The sequence below is a fragment of the Aphis gossypii genome, chromosome 1, assembly GCF_020184175.1.
Source record: "Aphis gossypii isolate Hap1 chromosome 1, ASM2018417v2, whole genome shotgun sequence".
Lineage (NCBI taxonomy): Eukaryota > Metazoa > Arthropoda > Insecta > Hemiptera > Aphididae > Aphis > Aphis gossypii.
Window position 1 is genome coordinate 12,987,359 of NC_065530.1, and position 18,590 is coordinate 13,005,948.

The following is an 18,590-nucleotide window of genomic DNA, read 5'->3' on the forward strand; positions in this document are numbered from 1 at the left end:
GACTAGTGCATATAATTAATGCAATACCTATGTTGTGTTACTCAGATCACAGCAATACAGCATGCATATACATTTTCCGTAAGCGCGCAGGTACTTTTATTTAATGTCTTTCTATTTGGAATTACTATGTAACACTTCTACAGTTGCACACTTGGTGTGCATTCTTGTTTTTCACGTTGCTCAATGTATTAATAGTCAGGACTTGGGGTAAATGTTTTGAATTATAAGTTATGTGAGTAAAAAGTAACCAATAAAATATATTAATTAATATAATTATAATTCTGTAACAAATTAACATAGTAAATAATACAACTTTTTATCATTGGCGTTTGATTTTATATTAATATTAAGTGACAATAACTAAAATATAACACTCGATTAATAATTTAGCTAAATAACGATATGTTATTATTTAGATACGAATGTTATCTAAGACCAGGTAAACCTTGGCTAAAACAAATTTACACTAAATTCACAAAATATATTTATTATAATTTATTCAATTTAATATCACTAAGTATATAAACTCGTTATAATATATTTAATATGTTAACATTTTTTTCTCCTTATATACTAAAATATACAATAAAAAATCAATACATTCATCACTTCGTTCAGAGTCTAAAATTAAAATCAGAAATAAAATATTATAAATTTGAACGGCAAAAATAAAAAAAATTAATGATATAAAAAATTTTAAATTTCTTTTCTCCTTAAGATACTTAAATACACAATAAAAAATAAAAATCAGAAATAAAATATTATAAATTTGAACAGAAAAAATAAATGAATAAATTATACAAAAAAAAAAATGTAATTAATTAATCATGTATGGTATTCACGGAGAAGCCAACGGGCTTATAATATATAATATATAAAGAATTAAAAAATTACAAAAACTTATTAAATAACAAACATATAGCACTTACGTAAATATTGATTGAAGACAATTTACTTAGAAATACTTAGTTATGTGTTTTGGTTATATAGTGAAAATATATTACTTATTATTATTATTATAACCAAATGTGGTGTACTCGTATTATTTTTTGTCAATCCACATTATAATCCTCATTCAGTATTTTTTGATGACAGATGATTTAGAACTGCTAAATTTCCACACCACCCTAGAGGTATTAGCATAGGCGCGCTTTTTTTATAGTGGTGTCGCCAGGAGCCATATTCCACTTATACTTATTTTGTCTCCGGAATCAGGTCTGTGTCGTTGGTCTATTACTCTCTATACTTATACTATTAGTTACTATGCTTATACTATTACTTACTATTCTAAAATCGGTTTCACTGCAGAGATATTATATACTATACTTATACTATTATTTACTATACTTATACTATTACTTACTATTCTAAAGTTGGCTTCACTACAGAGATGTTACTTATTATACTTATACTATTACTTACTATTCTAAAATCGGCTTCACTGCAGAGATATTACATACTATACTTATACTATTACTTACTATTCTAAAGTCGGCTTGATGCCCATTTCACTGCGACTGAGGCACCGTTCGACGAGTTTGGCACATCGAGGGTGTTCGTCGAACCACGGACGTCTAACCAGGATCGAACCGTAGTCGATTTACTTACCCTCCTGAGAGGTGCTCGCCTGGTGTATGCCGTCAGTTCGACTTATGTGAAATAGATAACCCACAATGCGTCGTCGGTGGAAACGGCGTGGTGGCAGCTGGTTATCTATCGTAAATTAATATAATAATAAAACATATATTAATATAAAAATAATATTGTAAATTTATTTATATACCTATCAATATTGCTACAGGCGCCGATACTTGTCACTGGTCTGATCGTCGTGGTAACTATTCGTTTATTTTCTTTTAGATGTTGAAGGCTTGAGTGTTCGAACAAGACTGATGAGTTTCAGTAAACGGACCGGTACTTATATTATACCCAATATAATGTTAACATATGCTGTTTATCGTTTCGTAGTTACTTGATTTTGTGGCCAGATTAAAAAAAAAAACATGTGTTAATGATTATTATTAATAACTTACTTTCGTGGTGTAGAATGAATTATTTATTATTGAATATTAATAAATGTAAATTTATGCGCTTTTATCTTATAAAAAATCAAATTAACTATCAATAATATTCTATTTCTAACTCTTATATTTTTTTTTACTTAGCCATTTTTACATGTAGTTTACGAAGGGTTTTTATTGTGATATCACTAATTTTTATCATCAATGCAAATAATTATAATAATAAATTATTATTATTATCTATGGAAACGACGGCGCTTGAAACGAATGCTGTGATTTTTATGATTCTGAATTTAATATAAATTTCCATTAAAAAGTTCACACATTTTCATTTATAACTTCATTTCTTAACGTACGATTTTGATGACTTTTACAAAAGCTCATTATACACAATATTTCTGATGTTTTGGAGTTTACTAGGAGACTATTAGGAGTGAATTGATGTACTAGAAAATTAGTTGTGTCGTTTAACAAATTTGTCTGTATTTTATACAGTTTAAATGGGCATCTCCTGCTTCGATATAGTATGGAAATACCGTCGTGCAATTATTATAATTTTTTTATTATTATTACTTAGCTCGTTCCACAACCATGAACTAAAAATAATTTAATAAGTCTATATATCTATAAACTCATATATTTATAAAATTGTCTTACTTGGGTGAGGTAACTAGTTTGAGTTGATCGTGTTGACAAGATTTACATAAAAGTAATTTCTTACCATCAGGTGGACTCGCGATACCTTTTTTAAGATGTACGTTTAATTAGCTGTTGTGTAACATTAAGATACATATAACTATTTTGGATCCATGTTCTGAAGAATAGCAACAGTCTTTAATTTAAAATTATATTCATTGTTGTATTCTAAAATGGTGTAATGATTTGTATAGAATATAAAAAGAAAAAATTATACTTGATCAATATGATAGATTCAAAAAGAGTTGACAAAAATAAAAATTATGAATAAAAATAATAATCGATGATAGACACATAAATATTATTTATGAATATAAAAACTGATATTAGTTATTTGAATGTTTTTTTTTTGTTTTTTTAACGAAATTGTAACGATAAAAACATTAGTTTAGAAATAAACAATTTATTTGATCTTTATATTTATTAAACAAAATTAATAATAAATATTATTTAGCCAGCATATTCTATTACCATTATTATTATCGTACTAGCTGTTATTTATCACTGCTATTTTACAATTACATAATAAATAAATAAATAGATAAAAAAAATAGCATTTTACCATCACTAGTAATTAGTATAAAAATTAAACGTAGTGTACTACATAAGCCTTAGGTATTATATTATTTTTTATCTTTTTTCCGTACGGTAATGTGGTGCGGGGATAACATTTCAATCGGCTGACCGTTTTTTGGTGTCTAGTACGAGCTCCAGTTTTCTTATCTATCTCGATGTCTGTCATCAACAATATATAGTTGTAAAGTGTATTGTGGTATATTGTAGCGTTCGCTTCTTGTCCCCCATGTCAAGATGTGTAGGTCGGAAGCAACCCGTTTCGTGATCGCTTCCTGTCTGCATTAAAACTACTACAGCATATTATAGTCTGTAGACAGCTGCGAGTCAGGTAAAATATTTATACATTGTATTATTTATATTTTAAATTTAAACATTTTTTACAGACTTATCCCTCGGCGTCTAATACACTACGCAGTAATGTACCTATTTTGTCTATACTGTACGCCGGACAACTCTTTATATGTTTGCATGAAGTATATTTAAAAAAAATATATTATTTATATTTTATATACAGTATGCACCTCACTTAAATCAATATTTTCTTGGTTTTTTTGCATAGTCTAAATCTTAGAATCTTAAATAAAGGTAAATTTTGGTATTAAATATTTTACAAAATATATTTTTGATTATTTATCGTTTATACTATAATTTATACTTACTAATTTAGTTATTTCAATAATTATTATTGCTTAAATTATATCTTATTTATAAATTAAACAATTAAACTCATCTACGTTTGGATTTCAATCCATTATCTAAGTTTATACTCATTCACGTACACAAAAAACGGAAGAGAAAGTCATAAACTAAATTTCAAAATAATTCAGTATTACAAATATTTTTATTTTATGTAGGGGCTTTGAACCCCACCCCTTGTACCTTTGTAGATGAATATACAATTATAAGCTCTATGAATTTATCATAAAAGTATACCGGTTAAATATCCTATGATAAAATATACCGTTTAAATAATAACTCAACATTTTAACCTTTATTATAAAAGTTATTAAAAGTAATAATTGCACTTAATCTTAAGTGAATGTGTGTTATTTGTTTTTTTGATAATGGTATAGTGTCATTTTATACATCATTATAAAAATATATACATTTATAAAACATAATTTTGCATTTTTTTTTACATAATACTTATATTACTTATATTACCATAAATAAGTTCAATAAACATAATACCTGTAGTACTGTAGGTACCATGGATTAAGATAGGTATATCGTATATCTTAATAAATTCGTGGTAGGTACATACTACATATAATAACACAATACTATATATTTTTTTGTTTTTATAGGTATTCATCGGATGATAGTTATATTATAATATTACGAGTATGTTGACTAGAAAGTAAAAGGTATTGGTTAGTTAAATCATAATGCTGTGCTGGCTAATAAGAATAACGTATATTTTTATAATATTTACGCCTATTGTTTTTTTATAATTTTTATCGTCAGTCAATAAGTTATTTGAATACAATTTCATGGTTTATAATTTATATTTAAATAATTTATCTGTTAATTGTTTTCATTCTAAGTACACTATATTAGTCTTTTTTTAAGTAGTTCTGTTTCACAAAAGTTATCTTCAATTTTAAATGTTTTTATTCTAATTTATAGTTTTAATTTTTCAAGAATACTTTGCGATCAGATGACTATATAAGTATCTGCGTTTTATATTATTATCCATATCATTCTATGTATAGAATCATTTGATTTGTTTTATTTGATTTTTTTTATCACTGGCATAATGATATTCAAGAAAGACAAGCAAGATTTTAGATGTACAATGGGTTATTAATAATGATACGTGAAAAATATGTTACTTTTCTATACAGAGTTATTAAAATATAATTGATAATATACAGGTAAGTTTAATTTATCTGTGTTATATTAGAAATCATTTCAATTATCTTATTTAAGTTAAAATACTACCAGTTTTAATAGAATAACTAGTATTATAATATTAATTTATTTTTTTTATATTTATTTTAGCTATATATTGTGTACAGTGTACACATATTATACCAGTATTGAATTCAGCAGACAAAAATATATCAATATGAACTAAATTATGTAACAATGTTAATATATTATAATTTTTTAATTATAGAGTGCGTTTTTATAAATTTATAATGTTTAATCAGATTGAACAACGACGATTATTGTTTATTAGATCATCATTAATATGATATATGTCTTGAATTCAGCACTGCTAATGAGGGTAATGGCAGATTTCCGGTCATATAAAAAATATTATATCATTAAATCTAAAATTTATTTTAAACATTATCATTTTGGCTAAAATATGTATAACACGATAAATCGTGACAATTTAATATACTATAGCTGCCCGGAAGTTTACCATTATCTTCTGTGTGGATTAGGCCTAAAGTTTTTACTCGGGGAAACCACATTAAAAAAAACGCGCCACATGCAATACCTCATGCAACATTTAAATTGATAATATAATATCGATTTTCATAATGTGCTAAGGTGGTGAGGAAACTTGCATTGAAAATTTAATACAAAGTTCCTCAGTATTTATAGTTAGTTAGTCTTCCAGTGATTAAAAAATTATAAGAATACATGGGCACATTTTTTTTATAGTGTTATTTGAAGTTTAGATATCAACAAAAATTCGTCTAAATCATGAATATTTGAGAATTATTTTGTAATTAAAATTTATAAAAAAAATGTGTGTAAGTATCTGAGATTTGGGGAAGGACGGCCCACCTCGGGTGTAATGCTCCCCCCCTGTATCGCCGTGATACCATCACAAAAAAAAGTATCTAAGAGTTGAAAATGTAATACTAGATTGTCCATAAGTTTAGCTTACAATAATTATAAAAGAACTTTAACGTTGGCCAATTAAAAAAATTTGATCAGTAATTTAAATTTTTACGAAATCAAAAATTCACTTGTAAAATAACGATTTACTTATTATCAAATAATTTTAGATTATAAGTCATAGAAACTTGAAACATACACCAGCAGTTGTTTAAATTGCCATTTTCCCTACATGATTTAATTTTGAGATATTCGGATCATTAAAACATAAACCTCCTTATTCACCACCCAATTTAAAATGTGATGTATTTTATGTATTATATTCTAGGCTGACAAATCATCTCCGTTCAGAATCGTTTTTTGTATACAAATATACATTGAATTCAAATTTAATACATCCATTACATTGACTTACCATATAGCAGAGCGTTACCACACGTTTTCATTTTTATAATAATATAATATAATATAAAAAAATGTGTACCCAGTACAGCAAAATCCTAAATACACCACTGTATATTATAGTAGTTTCCTTCGGTTACCAGGCTTGAGGTCCTTTGCGTGGTATTTAAGTAGTATTCTGCGCATACGTAAAATTGCAAACTTTGGAAGGTCAAAAAATCGCGTGGTAGCTAAACTGCAATTATAACTTTCATTTATACTTGTCTACCCGATAACCTAATTTAATATAATCATTATAATATTGTTGTTATACTAATGTTATTACCAACTCATCATATTGAAAAATTCGTTAAAGACGCGGGGCGCGGTATGAAAGTACAGCATTGTACATACACGTCATATCGCGTAAAAACTTAAAAACGAAAACTTTGAAAGGATATAACTTCCAAAATAATTATTTGCGCAATTTTTTTTTGGCACACCATCGTTCTTAACTCGTTCGAATACATGTTTCAAAAACAATTTAAAAAATCGCTTGGTAGCTAAACTGCAATTATTGTTCCGAAGTAATACCTGTTTTCTTACGTCGTTTCATTATACTTCAATCGTATCATAATACTTTAAGATTATTATAGGTTTAACTGTCGTATAACTACTCCGAATACTCCGTCGGTGGACGTCGATCATAATATTCAAGGTTTAATTTTAATATAATATACCTATCTATATCTTAAACCGTGGTCATATTTTCAGATATTATCATGGAAAATAAAAAAAAGTTGACACTATATTCTTATCACTTTTAGCGCTGGTGAATGACCTATATATATACATGGGTTATTTTTTGTTATGTTTTATTTTTTCAAACCCTGAAGTTCATCTTATCACTTATTGTGTTTAGTAATATTGTACACACTACACTACAGAAGTAATACAATAGAATTTCAATGTTGAAAGTTGAAACTCAATAGTATCCCAAACTTTGTTTTTATTTAGTGCTTTTAAGTATTTTAATTTTGTCATAATTTATATTACTGATTTGCTATTATGAAAAGTTGTGTATCAGAAAACACCGTCAGCTTTCAGGTAAGTACAAATTGAAACTATGAATTTACAATTTTGATTATCGTACTACCTACTTATCTTAATCATTATTCCAACACCATATAATTACTTAATTATATATGCCAAAATCATTGTAAGTGTTATAAATTATTATTTATTACCATAATATTGTACTATTCAGTAATAAATGGAAAATTATGATAATTTATAGTAAATATTATTTAGGTATTATGATAATTAATATTTCAGAATTGTATTTATTTATATATATATATATATATATATATATATATATATATATATATATATATATATATTATTCAAAGGAAATTTAAAAACTGTAGCCATTTAATTGCATTTTGAAAGGATTTCTCAATTAAATTATTTAAAATAAGAACACAACATTTCAACATTTAATGAATTATTTTAAGCTCATAATATTCTATCTCATAACAATAACATAAATTAAAGTGAACATTATCATGCATAATGATAATTAGGTATTAAATAATAGCTGATCAAATCAGTATTTAATACGGTACTATTGTATTACAGATTTGTTTTTTATTGTTTTATAGGTATCAAGTGCTATAAATATTTGATACAACCGTTTTTAGAGGAAACCATGTCTGAATATGACGATGAGGACATGGAATACTCAGATCAGGATGACTATGAAGATTATTACAATGCTGATCGTGATGTAATGAGTCCACCACACAATCCTGATGCTGAATATTTTCCTGTTCAATGTCTCTCAGTTGACGAGGTTGAAAAATTCTTGAATGAACTTGTTGAACAATTATGTACTAGTATACATGTAACACCATCAATGTCAAAAGTTTTACTTTATGAAAACAAATGGGCTGTTCAAGAAGTTTTATGGAAGTATAATGAAGATCCTGATAAGCTTTTTGTCGCATCTAGAATGAAAACATTACAGCCAGTATCGGTTAAAACTAAAAGAGATAAATTTGTATGTCCAGTTTGTGTAGGGCCAGTAGCTGAAGAATTAGGAGTTACTAGTTTAGCTTGTGGCCATTGTTATTGCGATAACTGTTGGCGTTGTCATTTTGAAAATAAAATAAAACAAGGCGTAAGTACAGAACTCTCTTGTATGGCATTAAACTGTGAATTACTAGTACCAGAAGAAATAGTTTTATCAACAGTTAATAAACCAAATTTAAGGAAAAAATACCAACATTTTGCATTCCGTGAGTATATTAAATCTCATCCATTATTACGTTTTTGTCCAGGAGCTAACTGCACTGCAGTCATAAAATCTAAAGAGTCTCTTGCCAAAAAAGCTATATGTACTCAGTGTGAAACTTCATTTTGTTTTAAATGCGGAAATGACTATCATGCCCCTACAGATTGTGCCACTATTAAAAAATGGATTACCAAATGTGCAGATGATAGTGAAACATCAAATTACATTGCAGCAAACACCAAAGACTGCCCTAAATGTAATATTTTTATTGAAAAAAATGGTGGCTGCAATCATATGCAGTGTTTAAGTTGTAAATATGATTTTTGCTGGATGTGTATGGGAGATTGGAAAGCACACGGCACTGAATATTATGATTGTTCCAAGTATAGGGAAAACCCTCAGAATGGGTCAGAATCTGCTAGAGCTCGCGAAGCATTGAAAAAATATCTCCATTATTATGAACGTTGGGAAAATCATTCTAAAAGTTTGCAATTGGAAAAACAAACGCTTGATAAAATCAAAGAAAGAATAAATAGTAAAGTTATGACAAGTAAAGGTACATGGATTGACTGGCAGTATTTATTAGATTCTGCTACTTTATTAGCCAAATGTCGGTATACTCTTCAGTATACTTACCCATATGCGTATTATATGGATAATGGACCAAAGAAAGAACTGTTTGAGTATCAACAAGCTAAACTGGAAGCTGAAATTGAAAATTTATCATGGAAGATAGAAAGAGCAGAAACTACTGACAGAGGTGATTTAGAAAATCAGATGGATATTGCTGAGAAAAGAAGGGCAACTATGCTTCAAGATTTTTTCCATATTTAATTTAATTTTATATTTCCTTATTTGATTGTAAAATTATTCTGAATGTATATATACATAAATAAATACATTTTCTTTCAATATTTTAAGCAATTTCTGTAATATGTATATTAAGATTCTTTTAATTAAAATATAACTTTGAAGTATTTAAATAGTATGTAACATAATTAAATTAATTAATTTTAAAATTTGGTTATTTAATTTATTTATAATATTATACTCTATGAATGTATATTTAATAGTAAGTTTCCCTTTGAATTATTTACGTTGATATTTATTCATTAATAATACTCTAATAATAATTGTTAATACATTGGGTGTTAAAAAATTATTAGTAAAAGTAATATATTTTTTCATTCTTATAGTAAATTATGAGAAAATCTAATAATTTAATCTGGTAATATTTCTAAGGCTTTCCAATTATTTGATAAATGAGCCAACTGCCAAATATTTTGACCATTTTTATCTTTAATACTTAAATCTGATCCATATGAAATAAGGGTTTTGATCACATCTAAATCGGCAAACATCAACACTAAAAAAAAAAAAAAAATTTATTTTATTTAAAATGTCACAATTAATATAGATCAGGGGTCACCAATTAATACTTTCCGTGGGCCACATTAAGAATTCAGAAAATGTTTGAGGGCCATAAAAATTCGAAGTACATAATATTTATTATAGTATGCTGATTAAGTTAGGTTACATATTAAATTATTGACTTTTTCTCTCCTTGTCTGCGGGCCGGTTAAAATTCATCCACGGGCTGGTTGCGGCCCGCAGGCCGCCATTTGGTGACCCCTGATATAGATAATCAGCTTAAAATATTTTTTATAAATTTAAATTTTCAATTAATATTTTTATAATAAGTATACTTACCTGCTCTCATTAATGGAGTCCAGCCTTTAGAATCTACTGAATTTACATCACCCCAATTCCCTTCCAGAAGCATCTTAACTGCATCATTATGAGATCCATCTACTGCATAATGAAGTGCTGTTTTTGAATTTCTAATTATAATTAAATATAGTATAGGATAATTTAACAAAATATAAATAAAAAATTTATTGGCATTGATGATTAAATCATACTAACATATCTTTTAAAGTGGAGTCAGCGTCATTGCGAGCTAATATTCTTATTATATCACCGTGTCCATGGTAAGCAGCAGTCATTAACGGTGTAATTCTGGTAAACAAATTCGGTAAATTCACATCTGCTCCGTATTGCAACATAGTAAGTACCATATCGTTATGTCCAGCTGCACAGGCTTTGGACAAGCCACACTCGCCCAACTCATTGAATATGTTTATATCACGAGCTCTTGTATCCAAGAATTCTTGAAAGAGCAATGGTAAATTTTGATAGGCACTATGATGGAATGCGGTGATACTCGGACAGTCATCTAAATAAGATGATATAATTACATGGAATTAATGTCTAAAACACAAATTTAATTTTAAGAGACTTAACTGGCCTTAAATAATACCTGTAATTTATACCTATTCCTCGAAGTGACAAGTAATGAATTGTTTATATTATATATTTGATTTAATTATAATTTATAGATGATTTAATAATTATTGTGTTTGTGAAAAGATAGCCTACATCAACATCAGTGTATTTACATATTATTATAAAACCAAAATGAAATTATATCCTACTTTTTGTAGTACAACTGACTGTAGCTATCTCAAATACTGAATTTTTCGAATCAGCATTATGTGACTCCATCTGCAGCTTAAATGTATATTGGTGCCCACCGGACAAATTGTTAACAAAAAAATAATTATGAAATCCTCTAAAAAAACATTTATTCTTCTATCACCAAATAGATGCTAAATTTTTTTAATTAAATAATAATTTTTACCTGTATATAACCACAGAATTTTGATTGTTTTCATTCATAACCAATTTGAATAGGGGCTTTGGAATATCTTGTGGTTTGTTCCATTCTAAATGGACAGATCGACGATCGACATTTAACAACTTCAAACTTAACTAAAAAATATTTCATAATAATAAGTACACCAACAGATATGCCTACTAAAATAATTTCTCATATGGGTATAATAATAAACCCATCAATCAGAATACATATAATTAACACGAGTGAAAATATATCTATTTTTTTTAGTAAAACTCAAAATTAATGGAACTAATAGCTAAAAGTAATATACAAACCTTATCAGAATTTTCAAAAACAAATTAAGGTAAATCATGTATATAGTCTACAAAAATTTAGATATGTTAGTATAATATAAATTGTAAAAATCAATTACATATATAGTCTGTTATAGATTATATAGGGTTTACAATTTATAATATTCCTTAATTTTAGTCCCTAGTTTATTCAAAAATACACTCATCTATCAAAATAATAATATTCCCTGTATACCCATGTAAATTGTTAGGACATTTTGTATTTTATGTTTAAGTAAGCAACCAGAGGAAGGTATATAAATCGTTAAATAAATAATTGTTATATATATATTACTACATTAGATATATAGAATATTTCAAAAAATATTTTTCTAAGAATTTTAATACACGCAAATCAAATTTAACAAGTAGTTAATTAGTCATAGATATTTTAACAACAGTAAAAAGTGATTAAATTACATATTTATTCATAAGTCAAAGTGTAAATATTTATCTACATATATGTAGGTATATTATATAGACATTATTGTAAATTTATGTTTTTGGGAGCTTCTCTTTGTTCTCTCATATTATATTTACCTTAAAGACCATATTAATACTTTAAAAAATGAACTTAACGTTTAGTACTTAATATTATAAAGTTTAAATTGACAAACATTATTTTCTAGTGAAATGAATCAAACATTTACACAAGTCTACAATATAGAAACAATGATTTATAGATAGGTTCTACTATAATACTAGTATATTACTTGTTTGTTCCCTTAGCAACAACAGTAATTATATAATAACTTATCACTTACCTTTTGAGATCTTAAAAGAGTAAATATCTAGGAGATTGAATGTTTATTCCAATTTTTAAATCTGTATTTAATTAAAAATAAGTTAAAACTTACAATGGTTCTTATAGCACACATGACAAAATAAACAATTTAAAAACAACATAGTAGAATAGTTACCAAAAGCTATTTTACTATTTTATTTCATGAGGCAAATATACCTACTAGAGGTTGACCACCAATCACCTTTTTTTTTTTTGTTTGGGATTGACGATGCCGTGAGAACCATTTGCGTATTACTTCCACGGCGCCGACCACCAATCACCTAAACTTAATAAAAAAGACCCAAAGGGGCTTTGTCCCTATACACCTAATTAACAATTATACAACAATAATATACTTTGTTTAGATGGTTTTGTTATTTATAAATATCAAAAAATAATAAAATTACTTATGTTTGTATACCTCATATATTTGAATAATAATTATAGCTTTTGTTATTTTGTCATCCATAAATTTTTGAAAATTTTTGAAAATTAAAAAACCAGTAATACTATTTTATTTTCATAAAAAAATATTTGTTAAAATATTAATTCTTCTGATTACTACATTAATACTTAGAAATTAAATTGAAATATAATATATTACTATATTAGTATAGAAACATACAACTTTATTTAAACATTAACTGTCCCTTAATAAATCAGATATTGCTGCAAGGTATCAATTGCCAAATTGTGACCTATTTTGATATAGTTTTAATTATTTTAAGTTTTTCTAGAAGAGTACCACTGGACACAAGTGCAATGGTCTCATGAAACACTATCACACTACCAGTAATCGTTACCAGTACAGATTGTGCGACATTTGCTTTTTTTTCAGATTTATGATATTTTACTCAAAGGTCGAATACATTATACCTATGTTATGAATTCAAATTCAAAGATTTTTAAAGAAAAATCAGCAGATAATATAATAATAGAAAAAACATATTATAATAACAATGTATATTATAAAACACTTCATATTTAATACTGTTCACAGACACTTTGACAGCTGAGGGCTGAGTGAGAAGAGCCATATCATTCATTCCCATATTAGGCACCAAAAACAAAGTTAAATTCATTTATGGACTATTAAGTCACCATTCCAGTTTATATGTCATGTATCAAAAGTAATAAGTGTAGTAATAATTAATATTTGTAATGTAATCATAACATTATATTAATAAAAATAAACATTTACAATCTTAAATAATATTAATAATAATATGTAAACAATAAATATAGTTTATTTGATTGTGGTAACTCTAAAACGAATTAACAAAAATAATTACTCTGTATATGTAGTTTTTTTTTTACAAATTTGTTAATTACAATACTTGAGATGTTGAACTTTGACTACAATAAATAATTGAGCCAGTAAAATTTAAAGCAGCCGCTAAAATGAAAACTGGAAACCAACGGCCATGAGATGCAGTCACAAGTTCTGCTGTTAGAGGACCAGATAGTATTCCTGGTATGGTAGCCTAAGATATTTTCAAAACAGTTAAATAAATTTATTTTGAAATACATATAAGTGAAAATATTTGTTTTATTACGTGGATTTAAAAACAACTATATTCAAAAGTTAATGATAAACATTAAAAAATTAACTAATTACTATGAGTTTTTAAAAAGAATTCTAAATCATAAAATAAATCGTTTATACAGTAGCAACGATCAGTATGTATAAGTATTGCAAATTAATACCTAATTTAAGTTTGTGGTGCTAGCCGGACAATATAAGTCTATAGGATATAAATATACAAGTTATAGATATTTGAATATAAGTACATGAAATTTGTCTTGTATTTTAGTGAAAAAAATTTTCCATTTATTGATATCTCCTATTCCAGATTTTATTTTATGCAATACCATTTAAAACTGACATCGGTGCTACTGCATTTATTAATATATATTATTAATCATATTTACCAGTGTATTGGATACTGAAAAAGTAATACCAGCATGATTAGGAGCCACTTCAGAATGATTACTTAAATGTCCAGCTGAATTACAAGCACATAGTCCCATTGATATAGAAATAAATCTATCACATAAAATAATTAAATTTTGAAGCAAACAATTGAATATATAATATGTATAAATAATAAGTATGCTTTACATTATGGCTGCTGCTAAACTATTTACTGTACAAAATAGAAGTAGAAATATTGCTGGTCCCACTAGACCTATAGTAGTCATAAGTCGTCGAACAGTTAATACTGACCATCTACGGTCAATTAGTTTGTCCGCATAATTTCCTGCCACTATATTTGAAAATTATACATATAACTTAATATTATCTAGAATTTAAGATTTAAAATTAGGATAAGTACTAATTTAGATTTTAGACTGTTTTGGTATTTTATACCCGTCTAATTACTAATTTGTAAAATATGCATTAAGTATAAACATTGAAATCTTTAAAATTAAAGTTTATTCTATTTTCATTGATCGTATATTTTTTTAAAAACAATTAAAACTTACCAATACCAAATACTGAATTGAATATATATGGAACTGCTGTTAAACTAATACTTTGTGAATTAGCACCAAGATAACACAAATAAGTTGGTAGCCAATGCATTATTATATAGTTGGACCAATTCATTGTAAAGTGAGCTATATATATCGCCCATAAGGGCCAATATATAAAAAATTTCCTCCAATGTATACTAGAATACTATATAAAAAATAACAGGATTTATTATTTTAATATAAGAATAAAATGTATTATAAATGTTAATTATATTATAATATAAATAATACTAAATAGTATTGTTAAGGAAATTGGGTACACATATTTGTTGTCTTACCCTTCCAAGTGCAATATAGCAAAAAATTACCCATTTTTCATTCATAAGTACTATATATGAACAGAAGCTATATATATTATAAAAGCAGATTTGAATTCAGTGTTGAAAGTTCATTAGATCAATAACTAATTAATTTTTTAAAAATGTTCAAACTTCTAAATCAAATTTATGGAAATAAAAAATAACCTATTTGATCTTATCTATACTTTGAATACATTTAATTAAAATCTTTTTTATAAGTTGCAACTGTGAAAGACAGACAACAAATATTGATATCTATAGTGAGACCAAATTAAGATGATGACCAGTTAATGTGGGATAAAACTAGTTTATTACATCAAATAGGTCATTGCTTAATTTTTGCACTATAATATGGGTATATTTATGAGTATATTATAAGATAGTAGGTAAGTGTATATCATACTTGAGGAATAATAATTAATGGAAGCTCATCATTTTTTCCATAATCTTTTTCTGAATATAATGACATCCATATAAGTGACCAAACAATACCAATTGAACCAAATAAATAAAAACTAGTTTGCCACATCAAATGTGGGCATATCTAAATAAGAAAAGTTATTTTTATTAATAAATATAAGTAACAATTAATATTATATATATATATAAAGAGAGAGAATATATAGTGACTGACGAGTAAAGAATAAAATCTACAGATACATTTGGAATTAATTAAATTTATAAAACGTTTATTTTTTACAATAGGTGCCCTAGTAATTAATATATTATTTATTGGTGAGTAGATAAAATACTTATAATTATAATTTACTATAAAATAACAATAGTAAATTATTTTCTTTGATAATACAATTCAATAAGATATTATATTATTTTAGACATTATAAGTTATAATTTATTAGAGTGCTATTTGTTTTACATATACATTTTCATTAATTTGTTAAACATAATATTTAGTCTTCAAAATGTATCAATTAAAATTTTTAGTTTATATTATTTCCTTATTTTCATTATTATTAATTAAATACTTGTCAAATAAATATTATATGTTTAGTATTAAAATAAAAAAATAAATTAATATTTTAATTTAAAATCTACAAAATTAAACCTAATATACATAAAATATTATGTTAACCATTTACCTATCAAATTTATTAGAAAAAATGATTTGTTAAATACCTATTATTATCACCTTATTGAATTAATATTTACTATAGCTTTGTAAGTATAATGTACACATTACTCATTATAAATATATTTAAATTATTTTGTTATTTGCTCTAAAATTATTTAACATTCCATATCTTTTTTTACCAATCCACTCCTGAATATTATACAATTAAGGAATTTTAATTAGATAATGTGCTAAAAATGAATAATTTATACATTATCCAAACAATTTGAATACAACCAATAATATAAAAATATTTGAATATTCATAAAAAGCTTATATTTAATACATTGATTTATAAAAGTAAATATTATTAACTACTTAACAATAAACTTACCACAGTTGCAACTGTCTGGCCAACAGAACCTGCGGCCACTAAGTAACCAAATGCACTAGAACGTTCATTTATTGCTATATTATTAGCAAAAATATGAAATATTGTTGGTAATCCTAAATTTGATTAAAAAATGAATTCAGGAATTTTGTATCAAGTCACAAATAAGCTTATTTAAAATGTATTTACCTAATCCTTCACCAAATCCTGACATTACTCTACATACAATCAAGGCAAATGTGTTGTGAGATACCCATGGTGTTGCGACAGTTGATATTGACCATAAAAAAACTGACAGTAATAAAATTAATTTACCACCAAATTTTTTAGCAGCACAAGCTCCAATAACCTGAATAAATTAAAAGAAAAAAAGTATTGCTTATAGTAAATACTTAGTTGTCATTTGGTTTATGAGGTTTATTTTTTAATTATATATAATTTAGTTACTTGACTACTTAGATAGCCGAAAGCAAATGCTGATAATATCCATCCTTGCCAATGCATTGTCCATTTGAAATAATTAGTCATTGGAATTAAGGCAATTGGCATAATAACACGATCGGCTGCATTTATGAAATTTGCAATAGAACATAATACCACAATATGAGTGTGACTCATTTTGGAAGACATGGTTTATGTCTAAAAGCAGTAACAGTTAATCGATAGAATGCATGTCATTAATATGTATGGATCATACATTTTTTATAATAAAACGATGAAAGCATTTTAGCTTTTTAAAAGCCACGTCTTCATATTTTTCAAACATAGTGTAGTTATTATTTTTTCTGACATTTAAATTTAAAATTCATAGTTCTAAAATAATTGCCACGTAATATTAATATAATATATTGAAATAATTAAGACAAAAAAAATGTTAATGATTAAATAAAAACAACTTTTTTTTAGTCAGACGATTAATAATAACAATATAATATTATAGTTTATAAATCATAAATCATAATATTTTAAATACTGAATGCTACTTGAATATTATACTTCGACGATACAAAATAAATACAAAAGAAAAACAAAATGATAAGTATTATCATTATCTACTTATCAATTCAAATATTTATAATTTTATCGCGGTTATCTAAGATTATAATCATGAAATCCAAAGTGGATAGAAATGCTTACACATAAACATAATAAAGTTATCTCATATTTCATAAGTTAAAAAATATTGTCTAAAGTAACACTTACACTTAGGTCTTCAGAGTTTTACCGTTTGAATTTTGTATGTTTGAAAGTTTTTGTTTGTTCGTGAAGTCATCTAAGAGAATTACAAGTGGATTATGCAATAGTTCACCATTAATAATTCGTATCAATAATCTATTATTATTTATTACATATGTTTTAAACTTAGTTTTACTGATTACTTAAACAAAACTATTGAAACATTTAAATCGGAAATCCTAGCCTGGTAATTTTAAAACAATTAAAAATTAATATTCTTATTCTTCTTGACATGTCTACTTGCCAGTATGATAATGCAGATGTTAGTAGTGATGATGAACAAGAAATAATGAAAAGAAATTGGAAAAAAAATATCTCTGCAATTGAAAAGGTACCTACATTAATAAAAATATTTTATATAAAATTATTTACTAACAGACCTGATTTTATAGACAGCATTTAGAGAAGGAGCCACGTCTACAAAAATTGAATCTGATGTTATGTTTCAAATGGGATTTGATAATGGGT

At 25.9% G+C, this 18,590-nt stretch overlaps 3 protein-coding genes across 5 annotated transcripts; 1 reads left to right on the forward strand and 2 right to left on the reverse strand.

Moving 5' to 3' along the window:
• The first annotated feature begins 7,383 nt into the window (after window positions 1–7,383).
• Window positions 7,384–9,689, forward strand: LOC114132834 (potential E3 ubiquitin-protein ligase ariadne-2). Its single transcript, XM_027998420.2, has 2 exons — window positions 7,384–7,580; window positions 8,138–9,689. Exon 2 carries the CDS (start codon window positions 8,185–8,187, stop codon window positions 9,601–9,603), a length of 1,419 nt encoding a protein of 472 aa, XP_027854221.1. The 5' UTR covers window positions 7,384–7,580; window positions 8,138–8,184; the 3' UTR covers window positions 9,604–9,689.
• A 112-nt stretch (window positions 9,690–9,801) lies between these two features.
• On the reverse strand, window positions 9,802–13,598 carry LOC114132833 (fibronectin type 3 and ankyrin repeat domains protein 1-like). Its single transcript, XM_027998419.2, has 6 exons — window positions 12,343–13,598; window positions 11,471–11,601; window positions 11,265–11,401; window positions 10,696–11,005; window positions 10,480–10,610; window positions 9,802–10,135 (listed from the first exon to the last, which is right to left on the reverse strand). The coding sequence occupies exons 1-6, from the start codon at window positions 12,352–12,354 to the stop codon at window positions 9,990–9,992; spliced, it is 867 nt and encodes a 288-aa protein (XP_027854220.2). The 5' UTR covers window positions 12,355–13,598; the 3' UTR covers window positions 9,802–9,989.
• A 213-nt stretch (window positions 13,599–13,811) lies between these two features.
• Window positions 13,812–18,211, reverse strand: LOC114132820 (uncharacterized). 3 transcript variants are annotated; one of them, XM_027998402.2, is made up of 9 exons: window positions 18,090–18,211; window positions 17,334–17,525; window positions 17,076–17,235; window positions 16,890–17,002; window positions 15,827–15,967; window positions 15,074–15,269; window positions 14,709–14,853; window positions 14,519–14,633; window positions 13,812–14,070 (listed from the first exon to the last, which is right to left on the reverse strand). In XM_027998402.2, the coding sequence occupies exons 2-9, from the start codon at window positions 17,514–17,516 to the stop codon at window positions 13,915–13,917; spliced, it is 1,209 nt and encodes a 402-aa protein (XP_027854203.1). In that variant the 5' UTR covers window positions 17,517–17,525; window positions 18,090–18,211; the 3' UTR covers window positions 13,812–13,914. The 3 variants fall into 3 exon arrangements, with proteins under 3 accessions (XP_027854203.1, XP_027854202.1, XP_027854201.1); XM_027998401.2 differs by lacking the exon at window positions 18,090–18,211 and adding an exon at window positions 17,584–17,866; XM_027998400.2 differs by lacking the exon at window positions 18,090–18,211 and having other exon boundaries at window positions 17,334–17,866.
• Window positions 18,212–18,590: the final 379 nt, after the last annotated feature.

Excerpts from the sequence above, each read along its gene's own strand:
- LOC114132834 (XM_027998420.2), top strand. The coding sequence starts at position 8,185 with ATGTCTGAATATGACGATGAGGACATGGAATACTCAGATCAGGATGAC.
- LOC114132833 (XM_027998419.2), bottom strand. Across the intron at positions 11,006-11,264 it reads AGTCAGTTGTACTACAAAAA|ATGACTGTCCGAGTATCACC; the intron begins GTAGGATATAAT and ends CATCTTATTTAG. Across the intron at positions 10,136-10,479 it reads GACTCCATTAATGAGAGCAG|TGTTGATGTTTGCCGATTTA; the intron begins GTAAGTATACTT and ends TTTTTTTTTTAG.
- LOC114132820 (XM_027998402.2), bottom strand. The coding sequence starts at position 17,516 with ATGTCTTCCAAAATGAGTCACACTCATATTGTGGTATTATGTTCTATT. Across the intron at positions 14,854-15,073 it reads CAATTCAGTATTTGGTATTG|TGGCAGGAAATTATGCGGAC; the intron begins GTAAGTTTTAAT and ends TTTCAAATATAG. Across the intron at positions 14,071-14,518 it reads TTTCAGTATCCAATACACTG|GCTACCATACCAGGAATACT; the intron begins GTAAATATGATT and ends AAAATATCTTAG.